At 44.2% G+C, this 20,769-nt stretch overlaps 1 protein-coding gene and 2 non-coding genes across 3 annotated transcripts in view; 1 reads left to right on the top strand and 2 right to left on the bottom strand.

Annotated features, from left to right (window-relative positions):
• DNAJC5B (DnaJ heat shock protein family (Hsp40) member C5 beta) overlaps positions 1 to 18,422 on the top strand; it is a 55,280-nt gene extending 36,858 nt beyond the window's left edge. Inside the window, exons 4-6 of the mRNA XM_064507455.1 lie at positions 5,069 to 5,282; positions 9,464 to 9,638; positions 15,258 to 18,422. Of these exons, the coding sequence (XP_064363525.1) occupies positions 5,069 to 5,282; positions 9,464 to 9,638; positions 15,258 to 15,352 (484 nt within the window). The 3' untranslated portion in view covers positions 15,353 to 18,422. The remainder of the gene's footprint in view (positions 1 to 5,068; positions 5,283 to 9,463; positions 9,639 to 15,257) is intronic.
• On the bottom strand, positions 661 to 749 carry TRNAY-GUA (transfer RNA tyrosine (anticodon GUA)). Its single transcript is given in 2 exon segments — positions 661 to 696; positions 713 to 749. It is a non-coding gene; the product is annotated as a tRNA-Tyr (tRNA).
• A 2,194-nt stretch (positions 18,423 to 20,616) lies between the features above and the next one.
• Positions 20,617 to 20,709, bottom strand: TRNAY-GUA (transfer RNA tyrosine (anticodon GUA)). Its single transcript has 2 exons — positions 20,673 to 20,709; positions 20,617 to 20,652 (listed from the first exon to the last, which is right to left on the bottom strand). It is a non-coding gene; the product is annotated as a tRNA-Tyr (tRNA).
• Positions 20,710 to 20,769: the final 60 nt, after the last annotated feature.

Genomic DNA, 20,769 nt, shown 5'->3' with positions numbered 1-20,769 from the left:
CTAATTCCCCGGCCCACAGCCGGCCCCTTCCTTCCTCTCGGCGTCCCCCGCGCCCACCCCTGCCCTGTGCTGCCCTTGCGGTCAAAGCCTGGGCCTCCCAAGGCCTCGCACTCAGCCCGGTCCCTCGCCTTCCTCGTGCAGATGCCTCCTGAGAAAAGCAGTGCTGAGGGCCACCTCTTTTGCGGCCCCTGAGCACAGAGATCCCCCCGGCTGCTGCGGGTTTGCCGGCCTGGGCTCAGGGAGACCTTGGAGCGCGCGCGGCTGGTGGCCTTCAAAGAAAGAGCTAGGGGAAGCCTCAGCGGGAGCCTGGCCCGCTTTTTTGCTTGGGAGATGTTGTTAAGCGGAGCCTCTCGCCCTTGCTGCCTGCCTGAGCTACGCTGCAGCTGCGTGAGAGCCGTGCCCATGGCTGGCCATGTAACGCGTTGATCTGCACCCTGGCCCTCGGAGTCAGCTCCCCAGCCTGAGCTTGGGCCCGCGACAGCGCCACGGACCTGCCTGGCAACGCGCGGACTGTGGCTGTTCCGAGTAGGCTCTCCACGCGGCGGGACGCCGCCCCCGAGCGCCGACGTGCTGCCAGCACTTCCAGTGCCTCCTCCGAGGGCACCTGCACAGCTAAAAGGCAAGGGTGCAGCAGGGGCTGGGCAAGAGCCAAAAGGGCACTCCTTCGAGCCGGAGTTGAACCAGCGACCTAAGGATGGCCGTGCAAGGGAGCCTACAGTCCTCCGCTCTACCAGCTGAGCTATCGAAGGAACGGCAGGGCTCTGGCCCAGCCCTGCCCCGATGGCAGAGTCACCCAGTCATTCCAGTTGGACCGGCCCTCAGGACGTCTCTAGTCCGGCCTCCTGCTCCAAGCAGCCTCAGCTCGGAGGCCCCACCAGCTTGCTCAGGCTTTTCTCCAGGCGCCTTTTCCAAACCTCCAGCATGCGGGGTGCCCAGCGCGCCTGCAAAGCCTCTCCTTCTGCTTGGCTGTCCTTGTGGGGAAAAGAGGTTCCCCAGGTGCCGCGGGAAGCCCTTTGGTTTCAGCCTTCTTCTGTTGCCTCTTTCCCTCCAGCCGGGCACCCCTGTAAAGGCCTGGCTCTGTCTTCTCAGTAACTCCCGGGGCTACCCGCGGGAAGGCAGCTGCTTCGGGGCCCGCGCGGAGCCCTCCCTTCTCCAAGCTGCAGAGGCCCCGTGCCCTCAGCCGCTTCTCACTGGTCCAGCGAGCGCTCCGCCATCTTGGTGTGCCTCTGCGGCCCTCGCTCCACTTGATCGGTGGCTTTCTCGTGCTGGGGGCCCCCAGCGCTGGATGCAGCTTGGTAGACGCCATCGCGGAAGTGCCGAGCAAAGGGGCACAGTCTCTTCCCTCGGTGTGCTGGCTGTGCTGCTCTCGATACAGCGCGGGCTGCTGTGGCCCTCTTTGCAGCCCAGGCACCCTGCTGGCTCCCTGCAACGTTCGCAGGCGCCGGGCAGAGGGGAAAGATGCTGTTGGCCACGTGAAGGGGAATGAAAAGCTTTGGAGAATGCGGGCATCGATCCCGCTGCCTCTCACATGCTAAGCGAGCGCTCTACCACTTGAGCTAATTCCCCGGCCCACAGCCGGCCCCTTCCTTCCTCTCGGCGTCCCCCGCGCCCACCCCTGCCCTGTGCTGCCCTTGCGGTCAAAGCCTGGGCCTCCCAAGGCCTCGCACTCAGCCCGGTCCCTCGCCTTCCTCGTGCAGATGCCTCCTGAGAAAAGCAGTGCTGAGGGCCACCTCTTTTGCGGCCCCTGAGCACAGAGATCCCCCCGGCTGCTGCGGGTTTGCCGGCCTGGGCTCAGGGAGACCTTGGAGCGCGCGCGGCTGGTGGCCTTCAAAGAAAGAGCTAGGGGAAGCCTCAGCGGGAGCCTGGCCCGCTTTTTTGCTTGGGAGATGTTGTTAAGCGGAGCCTCTCGCCCTTGCTGCCTGCCTGAGCTACGCTGCAGCTGCGTGAGAGCCGTGCCCATGGCTGGCCATGTAACGCGTTGATCTGCACCCTGGCCCTCGGAGTCAGCTCCCCAGCCTGAGCTTGGGTCCGGACACTGACATGGAGCTTTGTATGCCCCAGCTCCTTTTGTGTATCTCTTCATCTCTACACCTCATCCGCAGAATCCCACACCTTGGTGCTGTGACAGCTGATTTCTTTCTTTTCATCACTTATCTCCCCTGAATTCCTCACGTTATTTGCTGATGTCTGGGTTTTTTGTGGTCCTTAGCTGGTTAAGGAGACTAGCCTTCATCATGATAGGAGGCTGAATGGAAAAACAGCTTTGGGAAGGCTTTTTTGGGAAGGCACCACCATACCCTTGTGTTCATTTTTTTCTCTTTTTTTGGCTGCTTCTGTCTTCTCTACTCATAAGGATTTTTACTGCAGTGCTAGCAATTTCATTTTTTTCCGGAGAGTCTCAGGGAAGCTTCTATATATTTGATGCTTTATGTTGTGTTAGGTATTTCCTGTCTGTGTTTTATTGTTTCCTGTGCTGGAACTAATGGAGTCCGTTCTCTCATTTATGGGACTTACATTAGCAGTGTATATGTCTTTTCCCCATTAATAAATTATGACCTAATTACTAGTGGCTTGTACACCCCATTTTTTTTTCAAAATCTTCATTTTTTTGAAACTATTGGGGTTTTGTGGAGGGCAGCAGAGGTCTTTGGCGTTGTTATTTGTGGGAAAAGAAAGAAAGGCCAGAGATTGATTGTCTCATCCCTATTGCCAAGCAAGAGTTTTGAAATTAATACCTCTTCCATTTTTCATTCTAATTGCTGGGTTTTGTTTTCAGCTAAGAAAAGGGATAGATTGCATAAGATATTTAAATACTTGGGTGGCATATTATGTTATTAGTCCTGCAAGAATTACTTGTTTTTCCAGTTCTCCTATTTCATTTTTTGTTATGTGTTTAAAGTGTCACATGCACAGTATATTAAATATGACTGAACATGAGCCATTCATGCTGTTAGAGACATGTTTTTAAGAAGTTATTTATGACCTATGAGAAGATGACTTGAATTCAGTATACAGACCTTAGGAGGTCATTGGCAGAGGCTATTCCTAGGCGCATATCAGTCTAGATATTGGCAGATTATTTCCAAGGAAGGAACTGTAGTCTGGAGCAAAGTGATTGCATTTTCCTGGGAGAATAACCTGTATGGGGACTTCAGTGGAAAGTCAAGTGGTAACCCACTCTGAAGCTAAATCTGATACAGTAAGTGTGGACATAGTGCTTTCACACCTGAAATAATATTTTTTGCCATTATGGGCATGGCTAGCTCCTGAAACACTCTGAGAGAGTATTTGCAAAATGCATTCACTGCAACAGAGCTTGGCTTAGATGGGAATCAACGAATTTAGCTTGTGTTGCCACTAGAGGTCAGCACTAGTCATTAAATAAATGTCGTGGAAAAATCTTATTGTCACCTCTTCAAAGGGAATGGAGATTTTCAAAAAGATACAGTTTTGTATATGCCACTTTTGCAGGTAGGTGTGAGCTCACATCGCCAGTGCTCCAACGTGGTTGGAAGCAAACCATTTCTTCTTCAAAAGTTGTGATTCCCCAGCACTGTCCTTAAGCCACCAATCTCACACTATTCCTTTCAAGCTGCTTTCGTACTCGTATGAGTACAGAGGAAAACACAGTACTGAGCCCTGCCTCGGGAAAGTTGGGACATTAGCATAAACCATCCAAAACTCTTGACAATCAGCTTCCACTATTTTAAGGACTATCCCAGAAGTGGGATAGTGGCCAGTTAGGCCCAAAGCAAGACATGCATTTCAAACTGGGGCTAACTCACTGTACTTTTCCGTCCTGTACTTCAGAAAGATAATTCCTTTCTACTGCAACTCCTAGTTGTGTTTTCCATTACTGCTGTCAGGGTTTCTGCAAATGCAGACACCATTTATAAAATTAATGTAGCCATCAATATGCAATCAAATACTGAATTTCCTTTGCTGTAAAGAAGGTAGTTTTGATGAAATAAACAGTGCAGTTCATGTTTTCAATGACCTTTTAAAATCTTCCCTTTGGCGAAACCTACTCAATGATGCAAGTCAGTTGATAAACGTAATGCAACAAATGTGCTTAATTTATTATCACACTAAAATCTGCGCTTTTAGCATGTGTCACTTTCTCCCTTAGCTTGGTAGCTGACTAGGTATCAATACACAAAGTCTGGGCTTTAGTGTAATAGGAACACCTGTTTCACAGATACTTTCAGCATGGCAGTGCCATGCAAGGAGAAAAATAGTTTTCTACATTATTTTATTGTGGGCCTGACAAAACTCCCTTTTAGGAACTAGGGTGGGTTGATGGTCCTTGGGAGGAAAGTTGGATCAGAGTCTCTGCATTTGGAGGGTCAGTGTACTTCTTGTAAGAGACAGTCAGAAATACTGAGAGGTAAGAAATCTGCATTTTAATATACTGAAAGGTCTATTTAATGGTTTATATGTCTACCACACTTACGGAACTGAGACTTTGCCGTTGAGTTTTATATGAGCAGCAGTGTTATTAAAAGTTTCTCTTTTTTTCTACTGCCAGTGTCACAGATGTCAGTGTGAGACACATTCCCGCGAGGAAGACGCCCTGGGTGCGAGCGAGTACAGTCTGGCACATGACATCGCCAGCGAAAGCAGGCAGGGCATTCCCACTTACTGGTGCTGCTCCTGCCCTCTCCTGAGACCTTTTCTCTAGAAAACTGCTAAAAGCCAGTAGCAAGCGGCAGATAGTTTTATTCAGTACAGACGTTCTCATAATTTTATATAGATGGCTGCCCACTATTTTAGCAGGATATTTACAGTTCCTCCAGAAAACAACCTGCCTACTCAAGATGTAGTCCTCCTCCAAGGCTGTTTTACAAACCAGATTATTTCTTTCGGCTTTGCGTCACTTTCCTTCCACTGAATCCTCTGTGCACATGAGAACCGGGAAAAAAGAAGGTAGAGGCTGAGCATACTGTTCAGAACAAATATGTCCCAGCTAAAATATTTTGTAATATTTTGTAAGCATCTGTATACATACATATATATACATGAACACATATAGATGTTTTTTCTTTCTGTTTTTTTTTTCATGTTTAAGAAAATTGGCTCTGAAATATCATCCTGACAAGAATCCTGACAATCCAGAGGCTGCAGAAAAATTTAAGGAGATCAACAGTGCTCATGCAACACTGACTGATCTGGCCAAGAGAAACATATATGACAAGTATGGATCATTAGGGCTCTATGTGGCTGAACAGTTCGGTGAAGAAAATGTTAACACGTACTTCATGCTCTCTAGCTGGTGGGCAAAGGTAAGCTGTTATTTTCTGTTAAAAATCAAATGTTAAAATGCACATGGTACACAGGCACTCTTTACATTCACAAAGAGGCCCCTGAAAAACGTGGTCTCTTTACAGGCTTAACAAATGGCAGGATCAGAATCTAAAACACTACTAGAAGCTTAATTAAACAATAACGTATCTGGAAAATTGACAGCGGCAGAATGTAGCGTCAGCTCAGAAAAAGGGTTAATACAGAACATTTTCTTTTTCTTTTTAACTTAGTAAATAGTTAAACAGAGTGCATGTTTTGTAACACTTTCAGACATTAATTAGATTTGAATCTGGTGCTCCAGGTTAATTTTGACTTTCTTTTCAATAGTGACTAAATAAAAATGACTCATTGTTCAAAAATGAGAAGTCCCACTTATGTGACAACCAGTTAATAAGTTATTACAGTACAAATTTAGCTGTGTTCTTTGCTATATATAGCACACAGCATAAGTAAGCAATAATAATACATAACACTGTGTGATTATGGTGTCATATATGTGCACTGTTGGTGCTTGGTGAGGGGGTGAGAGAAAGGAAGCGGAAGAAAAGGTGAGAACTGTGGAGTGGAGGAAGAGATCAGGAAAGGAAGAGAATGATGCATCAGAAACTGGCATATTGCTAAAGGAAAAATACATCATGGAGTGCTCTAGCAATAAAAGAGTTTTGCTCTGTGCTCTCATGTCATTGTTGTCCTTTGGTGTTTACATATGTCAAATTCTAGTGTTTCAGCAAGCACTGAAATGTTGCAGAAATGTGACAAGCCAACAGCCTTGCAAATGTGCAAAATCCATGCTTTCCCCTTCTATTTCCAGCAATAAAATCACAGAAAAGCAAGGACTGTGCTAGAAAAAATAGGAAAATGGTCTGTACTGTGTGAACTAAGTATGCTATGACAACTTTGATCTGAGGATTTTGGAGTATAGATTCCTACGTTCATCACAAATCAGGCCAGTATTTCACTGTCTCCGCAGTCCCCTTTTCCCAGAGCCCAACTTGGGCAGTTCTGTGGGTCTGGGGAGCCATAATTTGTGTACTGAGTTAGTATGAGATGGAAACTACTCAAATGCAGAGTAGGGAACAAAACTAATGAACAAAACACTGGTCCTTAAATTACACTTGCAAAGTTGCAGTGGCGTCCTCAAAACCAAAAGTGGAGGCTGCCAACTTGCTGCTGCTGCAGCTGACTCTTGCTGCAAGCTGGACTCCCTTCTGCAGTTGGTTTCTTCTGCTGCTGAATCATTCCCCGTTTTCTTTGCTGTCTGTTCACCGTCTTCTCCAGCCTCTTTGCCCCAGCTCAGATGCCAGGAAGCATTTTCTCAGAGCTCAGAGAGCAACAGTATCAACTGCTTCAACAGTGCCACTTTTTTGCTTTTATTTCTTCTTCTGCTTACCAACTTTTAATGGAGATTTTATGAAGTATAAAATCCTCTGTGGTTAGAAGATTAGGAACAGAGATAACTGTTGTGGCTTTGACTCATAAGAAGAGCAGTGGGGAGTACGGAGAGAATCTAGTAAGTCCCTAAACAGCTAAAGGAGGAATGGGTGGATTGTTTGAAAGGAATTGCATGCTGGTGATGCGAAGAGATTAGCTGCAAAACTGAACATCCCAGCAAAATTAATCATTGCTTTCTGTATTTTCAGAGTTCCATGCAAAATATCCAAGAAAAAATCCAAAATGTGTATACAGAATCATTTGAGGCTTGTCACAGATGGTCTCTCTATCTCTCCCCCAACCCATATTCTTGTCACCTTCGAAACATAAACAGGTCACCAAGTGGTTTTGTCAAGCTGAGCTCAGTCTTCTCCCTATCTCTCTCACTATCCTCATCTCTTTTCTCACACATAAATGCTGGGTTAGTTTCAGGTTTTTGTGCTGGCTGTCAAAATACTATCTGAATCTGACTGCAGATGATCTCTGGACCCTTATTTTTTCCCCATTCTGGTTCAAAGAGAATAGCAACCACAACTTTTGCTAGTTATCTTCCTCTTCAGCTACCGAAGTTTCTGGTAAATCCTCTTTCCTATCACACTCATACTCAGAAAATCTGACAATCATGAAGAGATGAATCACTAAAAGTAAAGAAACTCAAATGAAAGGAGAAATGCAAAGTGAAAATGATTATTTGGGGCAATACTAGACTTCTTAGCAGGCACATTAAACTGGGAACGCACTAACATGCATAATGTGTACTTCTTTGTAGTTTTAAATGTTTCTCCACTGGCAGGCGTGGCATATGGTCATTTAGCTATTTTATCAAAAAGCAATTCTCCCTGTACCATGAAGACTGTATATAGACATGTCAGTGCTAATCTGATTCCTGATTCACCAACTGTGTGATATTAGAAACACAAGAAATCTGGATACAGATAAGTGTGTTGTGTGATGAACTCACGGAGGTTTTTTCACTCTATGCACTTTTGCTCCATCCTTGTTCATTCAATGAATTTTTTTTGTTTTTTTCCTCCATTACTGCATAGAGGATAAACTGTCAAATAACTTATCTTAGGGGTTTCTGGATTTCAAACAGTTTTAGATGTTAGTTAGAAGGAGAAACATTTTAAACATTTTAAATCAGTATGTCTGAGCCCTCCTTGTCTTTTATAAACATCTCACTCACTCTGGATATATCTGTGGGTAAGATGGATTATCACTGGCTTTGCACTTGTAAACACATAAATGGTTAATATTAAGCATGTAAATAGTGTTATTACTTCAAAGATGCTGTAATTATTCCATGCTAACATTGCCTGAGACATGCATATGTAACTGTTATTTACACATACATTTGTGCTTTCTTTCTTCTTCAGCAGCATATTTTTTTCTGAACATAACAAATAATTGGCAAGAATCCTTAAGTCAAACTACATTTGTTAAAGAGCAGTCCACACATGTAACTATAATGCTAAAGCCAGGCTATTCCTTCATGTTAACTCATATATATCTGGTTATCATGAAGCTTTGCTGACTTTACACACATTTATTCCACATATCAGCTTTGATTCCTCTTTCAGGAACTTCACTGGCTCGGCTTTGCTCTTACACTAGCATGTGCAAGAAGGGAGGCAGATGTCTCACCTTTGCCACAAACCTCTTCCTGTAGTCCTGGGTCTTTGCTCTACCCCTGCACTCCAGGGTAGGAGCTGGACTGCTGTCTTGCCTGTTTTAAGGCCCCGGCGGCAGTGCCAGCCTGAGGAGTCCCCTCTCCAGCCTCCCACCCCGCTGCTGTACCACAGCATGCAGCCCCCAGCACAGGTATTTGTGGAGCTGTGTTGTGAACCCAGCAGTAAACTGCTCTTGATGAAGAAAAGCTCTGTAAATAAAAGTTTGTCAGCTTTTGAATCTGGATCAGGGCTCTGGTCTTGGTCACAAACAGCTGTGCTGGCCATGCTTTGTGGCAGGAGCAAGCAGAGGGACACGAAGATGGGAACTTCTTGTTCCTGTGTTGCTGCCGAAGTCCCTAGATCAAGCAATCACAGCCTGATGAGTCTAATTTAGGAGCTGTTCACCTCCACGATCCTGCATAGGCCAATGGGGAGAGAGAGACACCTCCAACAGGCAATTCAAATCCTCCTGGGCTGAATCACTCTCTGGAAGGACTTTTAACTTTCCACTATGTGGGGAGCCCACAGAGACTACAGTCCTAATTTAGACACTTTAGTTCCATGCCTAAAGTTATGTGGGATGCATCTGGGTCTTTGCTTCTTTTTCTCTTGGGTTTGTTATTGACAAGAATCTGCCAGTAAATAAGTGTTTGCGAAAAAGATCTTGGGCAAATGAGTCATTTTTAAGATGGAAATGAGTCATTTTAAGGTGGGTGGGGTTTTGCATACTGCCTGGAAGTTTTTTCTGGTGGCCTTCAGCTGAAGACAGACTTTCAAGAGTTCGGCATGTGGGGGCCTGCTTGCTGTCGAATTCTTTGTAAACATGGTCCTGAGTGTCAAGTAGGAGCTGGTGGGTTAGGAGGACTCTGGAAGATCTGGCCCTTATTTAGGTACTTGACTGGCAGTTGAACTCTTCTAAAATCTGGCTCTAATTTTGACTGCAGAGCACCTGGAAATCTGAGTTCCTTTGACAATCTCCCTTCTGCTGTAACAGACTGTCAGGCATTGCAGGAATTTCATTACTCACAGGGTTTTCCTCACCACTTTGTTTAATCTAGGGCCTGTTTGCAGTCTGTGGCCTGTTGACGGGCTGTTACTTTTGCTGCTGCCTCTGCTGCTGTTTCAACTGCTGCTGTGGAAAATGTAAACCCAAAGCACCGGAAGGGGAAGAGCGTGAGTTTTGTGTGTCTCCGGAGGATCTGGAAGAGCAAATTAAGACTGACATGGAAAGAGGTGTGTATTATAGGGATTTACTGTGTGGCAAAACTGTTCAAAATAATCTTTAAAGCTTGTAGGCCAGATGTTCTTCTCATGAAACTGAGGCTGCTTCCAGACATCAGTGGAAACGTGCTAATTCACTCCAGCTAACATTATGACCTGGTGAACCTTCCAAGTTGCACATTGATGAAAACTTATGGCACTGAAATGTCCCCTATGTCTCTTATTTTCTTGATTAGACACATAAACATTTAAAGTCCTAGCACTCATCTTCAGAGAAGACGCTCACCCCACACACGTACTCTCACACCCCATTGAATCATATCCTAGATCCTACATTTATGCATTAGGCTCTGGCTGGGCTGTTGCTTGACACATCTAATCTGCTCAAATAAGTATAATCATTCAGTTTTTACTCATGTAAAATTTATCCCTGACTGTCATGGATCAACTGTATCCATTCAAGAAAGGGCTTCAAGAAAAGAAGCAAAGTTTCTAACACGAAGATTGCACAATAACCTGAGGCAGTCTAAATCCAAGCTTGAGCTAGCTAAATGCCATGTTCCTGTCCTTCTCCCATCCACGGCCCACCCCAGGCTGCTTTCTTTTCCAAACTGGCAGTAGTGATCCTGCTGCCTTACAATGAGCCAGATTGTGGACATGATCCAGATGAAAACTAATCCTACCAAACAAGTGAATCATTTTCTGCCAGTTTAACTCCCTGCCATGCCTCTCTGTGGGACAGTCCACGTGCTAATGCCAACTTAAAGAGAGGAGCGAGCGCTCACGGTCAGGCATCTGGCAGTGGAGGGAGTGGGACCCCCCTGCTGCAGCAAGAAGCCCTCTTTGCTCAGCTTAGCTGTGTCCCTAGGCTGCACTCACAGGTTTTAATTGATGAAGGGCTAAACAAAAGGATAATGGTGGTTATTTCTTAATTTGGCATTAGTGTGGGTTACGTACTTTGAGCAAAAAGACCTGTCCTAGTCTGCTGAAGTGAGGCAGAGTTTTGCTTTTACCTTCAGTGGAAGCAGGAGCATCCCAAAACTTTGAGATGTAGCACACTTTCAGGACAGGCTGAGAGATGCAGTGATCCTTACTCCAGCAGTAAGAGACTAGGGCATCAGGATAAGAACTATGCCACTTTTCAGTTGCAAATTTATATTAACTCTGATTAGCATTATGCTGTTTTAGGAGAAAGGACCTAAGCAGTCAGCTCACCCTTTCTGTTTTCCATTGTTATGGAAGGTCTTAGGCTGTTATAGTTTTACGTTTTATTACACTTAAATTAGCACTGCCAGATTGCAAATGTCATGTTTCCCTAGCAGGAAGATTTTTTTTTTCCCCTTTTCACACAAATTTACCCTTCCATAAATATGTAACAAAACACTTGTAGTAGTTGAAACAAATGCTATTTATGTAACTGATATGCCAACGTGTGGTGGTGTTTTTAAATTGGTTTTGCCTAGAGGCATATCGAGGCAAAGTACAGTCATTTTAAAAGTTGATCATACATGGTCAGTCTGTGCAAAGGCAACAAAAAATACTAGTGAAAGGTTTATGAGCTCAGTACATCATTTGAAATAAGTGCAATGTATTGTAAGATAGTAGGCCCCTGGGAAGTGCAAATTTAAAATAGGTCTTGATATTTATGGGTCTCTGACACCAAAGTCACGTTTGAAATATGAAGAATGAACTTTGAAGGATAAAAATTTCTTAATTCAACATTTTTCTGCCTTTCTTGTAATATGGCAAACATTTTACTCTCTCTCAAAATCCACCACAAAATTCCCCAGTGCTAAGAAAAAGTTTGCTCCTTCCTTTTACCACCAGCAGTATTTATTGATGTGATCACAGTAGTTTTAGGCCACCTTCCCATCCCTTTACTCCCACCAAGTTTTCACTGCAATACCCATTTTTTTTAATTTAAAATGTTCAGCAAAGTACCTGCTTAAACAACTAAGAGGATGTGGAATTCTATGGTTTAAATATTTTGAAGGTGATATTAAGTATATAGCCAGAGCCTGAAGAAAATGAGTAATTTCTACCTCTCCCACCCTTTTCATCAGTTTTGTTACATATTCTTACCAACCAAAACCAGCTTGCCTGAGTTGATCAGAACTATCTATATTTTAAAGTAAGATGAAAATGGAATAACAAATCAGGAATAAAAGTAAAGTCTTCATGAGGGAGGATAAAGTGAGCATCTTCAACCGAAAGGAAAATAGACACTGCGTTTAGAAAAATGAATGGTTACCGGCTCAAGCTGCACACCCCCCAGATTTTAGGATTGCTGGCCAAAACAATGCAGCTGAGTTAGAATGGCATAGACTGGTACTAATCTAGGCTTTTTGATCAGACATTTTCAAATTGTGTGCCATAGAAATGAATACTGCCTTTATTTAAATAATAGGAATGCTCCTGTAGGTAATTGAGAAACAGACCGTAAACACTCCTGCAACAGACTTCATTATGGAAGAGGAATTCATATCAGGGTCCAAATTTTTGCATGCTCTTTGCCCACAGGATGAGCAGTCTAGCTGGTAATTAATTTTTGTGCTTCCTGCTGTCCCCTGTATATATATTTTTGCTAATCAGAACTTTTTTTACAAAGAACAAAACATAAATTCTCAAACTAAGGCCACAGTTTAATTTATCCAAATGTTTTGTAGTCAGTCATTGCTTTTCTGAAGAATGCAATATTGATGAAATGTCATAATTCCTGATGTTAACAACCTCTGCAAACAAGTCTCCACCAGTTCTTACCGCGCTCGGTGGGAGCTGCTGGGAGCCAGTCGTACTGCATGGGAAAGGGAATATGCATCTTGTGCGAGTTCAGAGATTTAGATTTCACCTTGTGAACTGGTGCAGCAGTGCTAGTTTTCAGACCCCCTCACACTTCTCTTTAACAAAATCCAGATGTTTGTTACACAGTTGATTTTATTTCCTCAAATTAACATACTATAAAATATCTTAGTAAAAAAAGAAATGTGAAGCAAAACATTCAATGTTTCATTCCCTAAAATGTAAAAACAAAGTGAGCCGCCAGTGAAATCAGCGCAATCACTAGAACGGCTTCTGTTCAGATGGCATGGCATATTTCTCTAGACTACAGTTTTATTGAAATATATTTGACTAGCTCTAGTGCTCAACTTGTTGAATATCTGTCTACATGGGATGCATTTTACAGCATTTACTTCTATGGGTAGTATCATCAACAGAAAGATTTGCAAGATCTGGCCTGCACTCAGGTTACAGTGATTTCTTTTCATGACTATTGATTTGAATCACCGCAGGACTGAAGCCTAACGTACAATGGATGATCACTTTCCAAAATATATCTATTTGCATCATTACACTAAGAATATGACATTTATTAGAGTTCCACATCAAACATGACATTAAAAAGTATACAGTAGTGTAATTTTAATATCATGCCATAATATTACAGATAAACTGAGAAAATATACTGGCAGAGGGAAGTATCACTTCTCCGCAGCATGGATGTGTGGAACTGTTCATTATTTTCCCTCACATACACAGTGCAGATTGCCAGATTTTGCTTCTGTTGAAGACAACGGCAAACCTTTTGTTGACTTTTGTGATCCCAGACGAGATCATGTTGAAATTTGAATTGCATTGCTACGTAAGGGTGTAATGATGTACTCAAACAGTTTGTTGAGTTTGTTCTGTTCTCCTGTTTATCATCTTAAGAACAAAGGAGGACATTTCTAGACCAAGCTTCGTTTTACAGAAAATCAAATCAGGGAGGGAAAAAAAAAAGAAAAAAGAACCTGAATAACAAAATACTTTCCGAACTCAGAAGCAATAAGTTTTTAGCACTTCATTGTCTCCTCCGCACTCCATATGATACCAATGTAGGCGAACAGCTAGCAAGAGCTATCTATAGAAAACAGTTTTAACTGTGAATTCTGCCGCACCTCCATTCTGCAGCTCTCCATTAACAGGCTATATTTGTACCGTTTATTATACCATAGGTCCCTGCTCTGATTAAAAACATCCTAAATCTTGGAAGGGTGCAGGCAGCAAAATACTTAGGGAAGGTGTCTGGTGGACTGTTCGCAGATCAGCTAGAAGCAATGTGACATATTTGCGGTGGGTCCTGTTCTCTTGTTGCACATCTGGGTATCACAGGAAAACTAACTGAGTAGTCTCTGCCCTCCATAAATGATCTTCCATAAAATGAGCAACTCGGAGGCAGCAGAGGGTGGGAGGGAATGCAGCTTAGAAATCTAGAAAATACTTAGCAACTTCAAAATGGATTGCAACTGCCAAACTAATCCGAACCAGAGCCGAGCTCCAAACATTGATTACTCATATACTTTTAGAAGTTATGAAACATGTCTGTCTTTGACCTTGTGTCTAAATATGGAATTGCCCATACAGAGAAGCTGCTTAGCATTTAATCATTCTTGCCTTTCACCTTGACAGAGTCAAAGTTGTTCTACCCCCACTGAGGGGAAGCCGTATGGCATGCAATTAGATTCCTGCTCTGGGTTAAGTTACCCCTATATATTACATCTTTTGCCCACCACTCATCCCATCAACTGTCATGTAAACAGGAGGAAATGTTAGGTAAGGTTTTTTCTAAACGTTTGGTCATTTGGGAAAAAAAAAAAGTCATCATCAAATTCAATTAATGTGAAGTCTGTGCTAAAATCAGGAGATAGATAAGTCAAAATTTTTCATACAAAAGCACTGCACTGAGATTGCTGAACCTTTAATAGGCAGTCTCTGACAGCTGAGCCCCCTCCCAAAAAAGTGGGTTGGAAAGAGGCCCGGGAGAAGGGCACCCAAACCCTGCCCAGTATCAGAGTGAACAAAAGAGCCATTAGTGGACACTGTAAGGACTTAACTTTTCTCCACTCTCCAACAAACGCATTTTTTTCAGATATATTGGAAAACCAAACATATAGCTGAATGTAATGAGAAAGTAGTAAATAATAAGGATTTATATAGTGATAATATGAATTTTTGCCAGTTCCAAACTCATTAGAACAATAGTTCCCAAAATCCAGTTGTAAATATATTATTATAGGATTTCTAAAATGCAATTTAGGATTTTTATTTAGCTTGCTGGCTTTCAGGATGGATGTGACTTCTTCACTCCCAAGTATATTACTACTCACTTTTTTTTTTTCCTTTTAACTCTCTTCTTTCTTTACTGTTAACTTTGTATTCTTCAAGGCTCATTTCTAGCCAGTTCTTGCAAGCACTGTCAAGGTTAGTGCTTGCATGCTGAGTCACAACAGCACTTGCTATATTCAGACATTTGCAGGAAGCAAGTACTTGCAATCGGACGAGCAGGGACCCTTATCTTGCAACCTTTGCAAAGCAGTAGGTAAGGCTAATTTAATAACAATAGTCATCCTGAAATCTGCCTTTAAACGTGGATAAGGTGTAAGAGCATTTGCAGGCTCTGTGTGGACATCACCTCTGTAGTGCACGCAGTGCTGTCTGTGATGCAGTGCTGCAGGCCTTAGTCACCAAGGAAGCCAAGATTTAGCTGTAGCCAAACCACAGATGAAATGTTGTGGTGCTAGCAAGAAGTTTGGCTTCTGTAATCAAATGAAAGATGCGTAAAGGATTTTTTTTTTGTCTTCCTACCCACTTTAGATGGAGAAGCTCCTATTGTGCTTCAGCCGACTAACGCAACTGAGAAGACCCAGCTCATCGGGGACAGCCATCGGAGCTACTGCACAGACTCCTAGAGGGGGGCAAGCGCAAACTGATGGCGCTTCCCAGTGAGTGCCACAGTGAGCTAAGAGATGTGAAAAGCTCTGTAGCCTATATTTGTATTTGCATTTTAAACTAAGCAGGAAAACCTGAAAGTAATTTCCTATCAAGGCTGAATCCCCGTGTAATCCACTTTACATAGGTTCGTATCTATATTCTGCAAGGAGATACTTACAGTCAGTGCAGTGCTGTATGGACCAGCATCCTGGCCTCCCATTGCTCAGCATGTCCTGTCCCTAGTAATACTCCCTTTGATATGATTCCTCCTTGCCTGCCCCAGCCCAGCCAGGCCAGGCCCCCAGGCCCTCTCTGCACGCCCCAGCTCCGTCACTCCCTGCCCACGAAAGCTCCTCATTTGCAGCAGTTTTGCTGGCTATGAAATATCCCTGTGAGGGAGGTACGGAGATGCTTTTTAGCAGACCTCAAAGGAAAAGTCGGTAGCAGGGTGGATGGAGCTGCCTTTGCAAAAGAGGAAGCGCTCCTTGGAAAGCAGTTAGAGGCTTGCTGGGGCCAAACCCTGGCAATTATAAATGCAAGTCAGAGTGCAGTACTCCAGGATGGGTCTCTTGGTGGATAAAATGCAGATCTCCAAATCTAGGAGACCCATCCAGCCCCGGAAACGCATGTATGCTCTGTGCACGCACACAGGACGGTGTCTGCACAGGTTGCAGAACTGGGAGATGGTGGGCAGAGGTGCCGTGAAGGCGGAGGTGGGGGGTGGGCTGCACCAGAGGAGCCACCCCGGGAGCCTCTCCTCTCCCCCACGCAGCCGGAGACGGTCCCATGGCGAAGCCCTCCCGTCCTTGCCGCCCCTTGCCCAGGCCAGGCAGCCCGGGCTTTTCTGACTGCACCTGCAATGTGCTGCAAACTGATCCCCAGCCAACACGTTCCCGCCAACTTGCTTGTTCGGCTGCGGGCCTGGCTGCTTTCCCAGCCGCCCCGCTGACACCGGGATGGGAGCCACGGCGCTCCGGCTGCGCCTGGCCCGCCAGAGCGGCCAGGACTTGGCAGGGAAGGGACGCAGCGGGAAGAGCGACTGTCCTCTTCAGAGTCCTTTTCTTAAGTGCGAGTCCAGGGCTTCCCCTCTCCCCCAGGCACAGGGCTTTAAGAGCACACCGCACAATCTTTAAAAAATAGGCAGGGATGAGAAGCATGTTAAACAGCATATCCATGAATACACAAAATGCTCAGTTTTGAGCAAAAATGTGGTGGTTGCTTGTGTCCTTAAAATTAATCAGGTGTGCCTCCACGCAAGTCAGTGGAATTACATGTGGATACAGCTAAAGTAAGCATAAAGAAATTAGGCCCTTCATTTGCAAGAGCTAAATGCATACTTCTGAGATCTTAAACTTAGCGCTTTATGGGTTTGACATGGCAGAGACAGCTGAAGTTCTCTGTATTGATTATGTTACATCAATCATTGTCAGTTCTGTACATTTGCTATTTTTGTTCTTCTAGTCACAGTGCTGCAGTCCAAAGGGGGATGTAATGTACCACTGAATTATATACACCAGAGAATATATTGTTAGTCAAAAGTGTAATTCTTTTCTTTAAAATTGTATTCTGTGGTTGCGAAACATTATTGTCTTCCTCCTGTTCTCACCTTTCGCATCAAATGTCATTCAGTGGCAGCTAAATGTATGAGAAATCAATGTGTTTTATAGCACTAGCTATAACTCCAAAGTTAAGAAATGCTACTTCTAACCCTTCTTTAAAGTTCCTATAATGCATGGATATTTTAAAAGCCATTGATACCAAGTTATATATCTGTTCTCCTGGCACAGGCATTAGGGCCAGCTAATGCTCCTGTTATCCTTGGAAACAGCCCTATTTTTGCTTCAGCAGGAAGAGGAGAAGGCCTGAAACCATGAGACGCTCTTTGACCTTGCCCTCCCTCGCCCCTGCCGCAGTGCCCACTAGTCCCCCCTGTGCAGCCCAGTGCCACCGTCCTGCCTGCTTAGCACCTGGAGCCGTGGCCCGGAGGAGGGCAGGCTCAGTGGCACCACCCTGCTGCTAACGAAACCAGACCCTGGCAGTAGCCTGATGCCACAAGTCTTCTCGTCAGGCTTCTTATGCATTGGGCTGCCAGTAACACCAGCCATCTGTGTGCCCGTGGGCAGGGCACAGCCCACTAGTTACATACGGTACAGGCACCAGCACCCACTCGCCCTAACACACACATCTTTTAGCTTTATTTGCTATTGCCTTTTGCATGGTGTTAATTCTGGTATAAGATGTTACCACTACACCGTGGAGTAGAGAGAGTATGTGGTACATAATACAGTATGCAGGATAAGGGATTCCTAAGTTTCACTGTCTGGTAAAGAAATCTGCTGTGAAAGTGTGCAAATGCTGCCTAGTGACTATTTCCAGCAGAGGTGTCCAAAGATTACTGAAACCAAGGAAATGATTTCCATTGGCTTGAGTCGTATCCTGAGTCCTGTGGTTCTTTTCCACTTTTTCTAAATGATGGATTTTTCTTAGGAAAGATTTAGGACTTGATCTTGCAGCATGATGCAAATACAGGCAAGCTGCTGCATGTTTGCAAAGCTTTTTCACTGCAATGAGGATCTTTACAGATAAACCAGAATACATTATGTCGGTTAGCCAAAAACCTCAAAACTGAACCAATGACCAAGCCTCTGGATAGGATCTTCGGTATTTGCAACTTAAAAATCTGTGTGTCTGAACCCATGGTTTTATTCCAACACGGCAACTTAGTTTTCGGAGCACCAGAATATTTGCCACGCTCACAGCTGTCAGGGTCAGCTGTTCTGAGGACACATGGAAAAAGGACAAGTAAGGATTTCAGAACTTAGCTCTTCAATGTGATTTTACTCATTCGTTTGCTTTTCAGCAAAGTTCCTAGAGTCAACAATTTATGCCTACCTGTTTCTGTGTAAAGTTCAGTTGCGCTCCCATTAATCTTGTCGAAGTGTATGGTTCCTCACATTTTTATTCTGTTCTGCTACATTTATTTATATGTAAAGCACTATATATTCAAATTTACGTTTGCTGTCAAACAATAAAAGGTCTGACTAATAACGGCTGTATGTATGAACTGTAACATTCCCTTTACTTTTCCACACTGTGAACAACATTATTCTAGTAAGGGCTAGAAAAGCTGTTGAGACTGCTGTCCAAATGTATGGCTTTCCACCCTGACAAGTGGTGAGTGACAGCTCAGCATTTCCCAGAAGAAGAACTCAGTTTTGGACTGCAACAGATGAGCCTATGTATGCAAAATAGCCAGAGGTAGAGCCACACACTGCAAATGCATCCTTTCTTCTACAATGCAGGATGCTCATCTGCATAAGACAATTTAGGAGTGTGATTACAGAGCTTTAACATAATAGTTTAATGACTTAAATCGGATGATTTTCTGCAGCAAAGGGCCAGCACAGTGAGTGAAATCCCAGTGCTGCTGAAGACAATGGCTGAATTGCCAGGGGCTTTGCCGGGGCCAGGATCTCATTCAGGGATTTTGCATTTGTCCAAGAGCCAGCATAGAGTGCCAGACCTTCTGGGCCTGCTACACGACAGGAATATTTCTCACTACTACGGTATTCAGTCTCTGTGACCACCGAAGCCCAAGCATTTGAAAAATGCATAAGAGGCAGCTGTTTTGGCTGGACGTACGTAGTCTCTAAGATCTGTCCTTTTAAGTGTTTGATATTAACCCATATCCAGGGTTACTCAAAATAGAGAATGGAAGAAAAATCTTAGAAGATTTAGAATTGCCATCAGTATAACCAGTTATTTAAGTAATTGTGTACTTTTCTCTCCACAAGAAGATTATACAATAAACAACTATGCTTAATCTGAGACACATCAAATGACTGCATGTCACTTAATTTCATTGCTTACCTTCCATAAGAATTAATACCCAAAGTACTGATATGATTTCAGTCACAAGAATTATATTTGTGCCTTTTTAAGAACTGAATCATTAAAGAAAAATGACAAAGTATGCAAAACCGAACACAGTTAAAATTACTGATTTCTTTTCTATACTACCATTTTCTACAGAAAAGAAAATGTTCATTGTGCTGTTACCAAGTAGAGAGGAAGACCACAGGTGAGAGTAAGTAACCCCTTCCCTGCTCCCCAGGAATTAAAAGGAGGTGCTGGATTACACCATTGCATCTAGCAGCTCCTTTCACTTTGAGGGGGGACGAAGGGATACCCGGTCACCAGGCTTACGCAGCCAAGTGCAAGTCCACCACGACAGGGACAGCTTGGCCCCGAAAATGGTTGGCTGATAAGGTCAGCCCTAAACCAGAGCAAGAAATAGGAACAGCAGAGACTGATAACTGCTTGTACCACCGCCCTGCGTTTGTACTTCGGGGGGGGGCCCAGCCCTGCTTCCAGAGGTGGGGAAAGCAGGCGATGCCCAGGCACCAGAGGTGTCCTGTAAGAGGGCTCAGCCGTCCCCATGCAGGTGTCATCTGCCCAAGGATGGGGAAAGCACCAATATAAGACAACTGCCTTGAGTGAACGGTAGCCAACAGGCATACACACAAGGCACTCTCGGAAAGACACTTGATAAAGATACTCAACCTCCCGCTGATGGAGAGCGTTAACACAGGCTAAATATCACCTGGCTTGATCTGAAAATTTATTCCTATTGTGGCAGTATGTAAATGTAAAGATACTTCCTTATTCTGGGAAAATACTGTCTAGACATTTCGGGGAGAGGAGAGGAGGCTCTGAAAAAAACCCTCAGAATTTCGACATCCTCATTAACTGCGATGAGACAAAGGGATCTCAGCAGGCATCCTCCTGCACTAACTTGCTTCCCGAGGGTTTGTGGCAATCTGGAGAAAGAACAATATACCTCTTGTTTTGCTTTAAAAACAAACTGGGTTTTGGCATTCGCACAGCAGGCACTGTGTCCTCTGTTAGTGCAGCAATTGCTCCTGCTGAAAGTCAGTGAGTCAAAGCACAAGTCTGCAGTTATTTTAGATGCTCAATTTGTAATGCGGGCAATCTCTTAAAATAATATATATCTGCGTGTGCTTAAACAAAACCTATTAAACAACACCTTTCTGGAGGGCAAAAACCTGTAATTATGCAGCAATACGTACAGCAATGATCTATTAACCAAATGCTGTAACGAGCATTCAGTAGTCAAAATCACGTAACAGTGCGTTATTCCTCAGCGTGCTTGGTTCTCCGTCCCGGGAAAGCGCCGGGGCACAGTAAACGGGGGAGAAAGAAGGATAAAAACACTAATGTCTCCTTCGAGCCGGAATCGAACCAGCGACCTAAGGATTCCCGCAGCAGACAGAACCTCTACAGTCCTCCGCTCTACCAGCTGAGCTATCGAAGGGACCTGCGCGTTGGGTCACTACAACAGCTCAAGAATGCAGCACGGCAACGGCCGCGTGGC

This window comes from Dromaius novaehollandiae, chromosome 2, assembly GCF_036370855.1.
Source record: "Dromaius novaehollandiae isolate bDroNov1 chromosome 2, bDroNov1.hap1, whole genome shotgun sequence".
In the NCBI taxonomy this organism is placed as follows: domain Eukaryota; kingdom Metazoa; phylum Chordata; class Aves; order Casuariiformes; family Dromaiidae; genus Dromaius; species Dromaius novaehollandiae.
The sequence above is the reverse complement of the archived record's forward strand: the minus strand, read 5'-3'. Positions and strand labels throughout refer to the sequence as shown.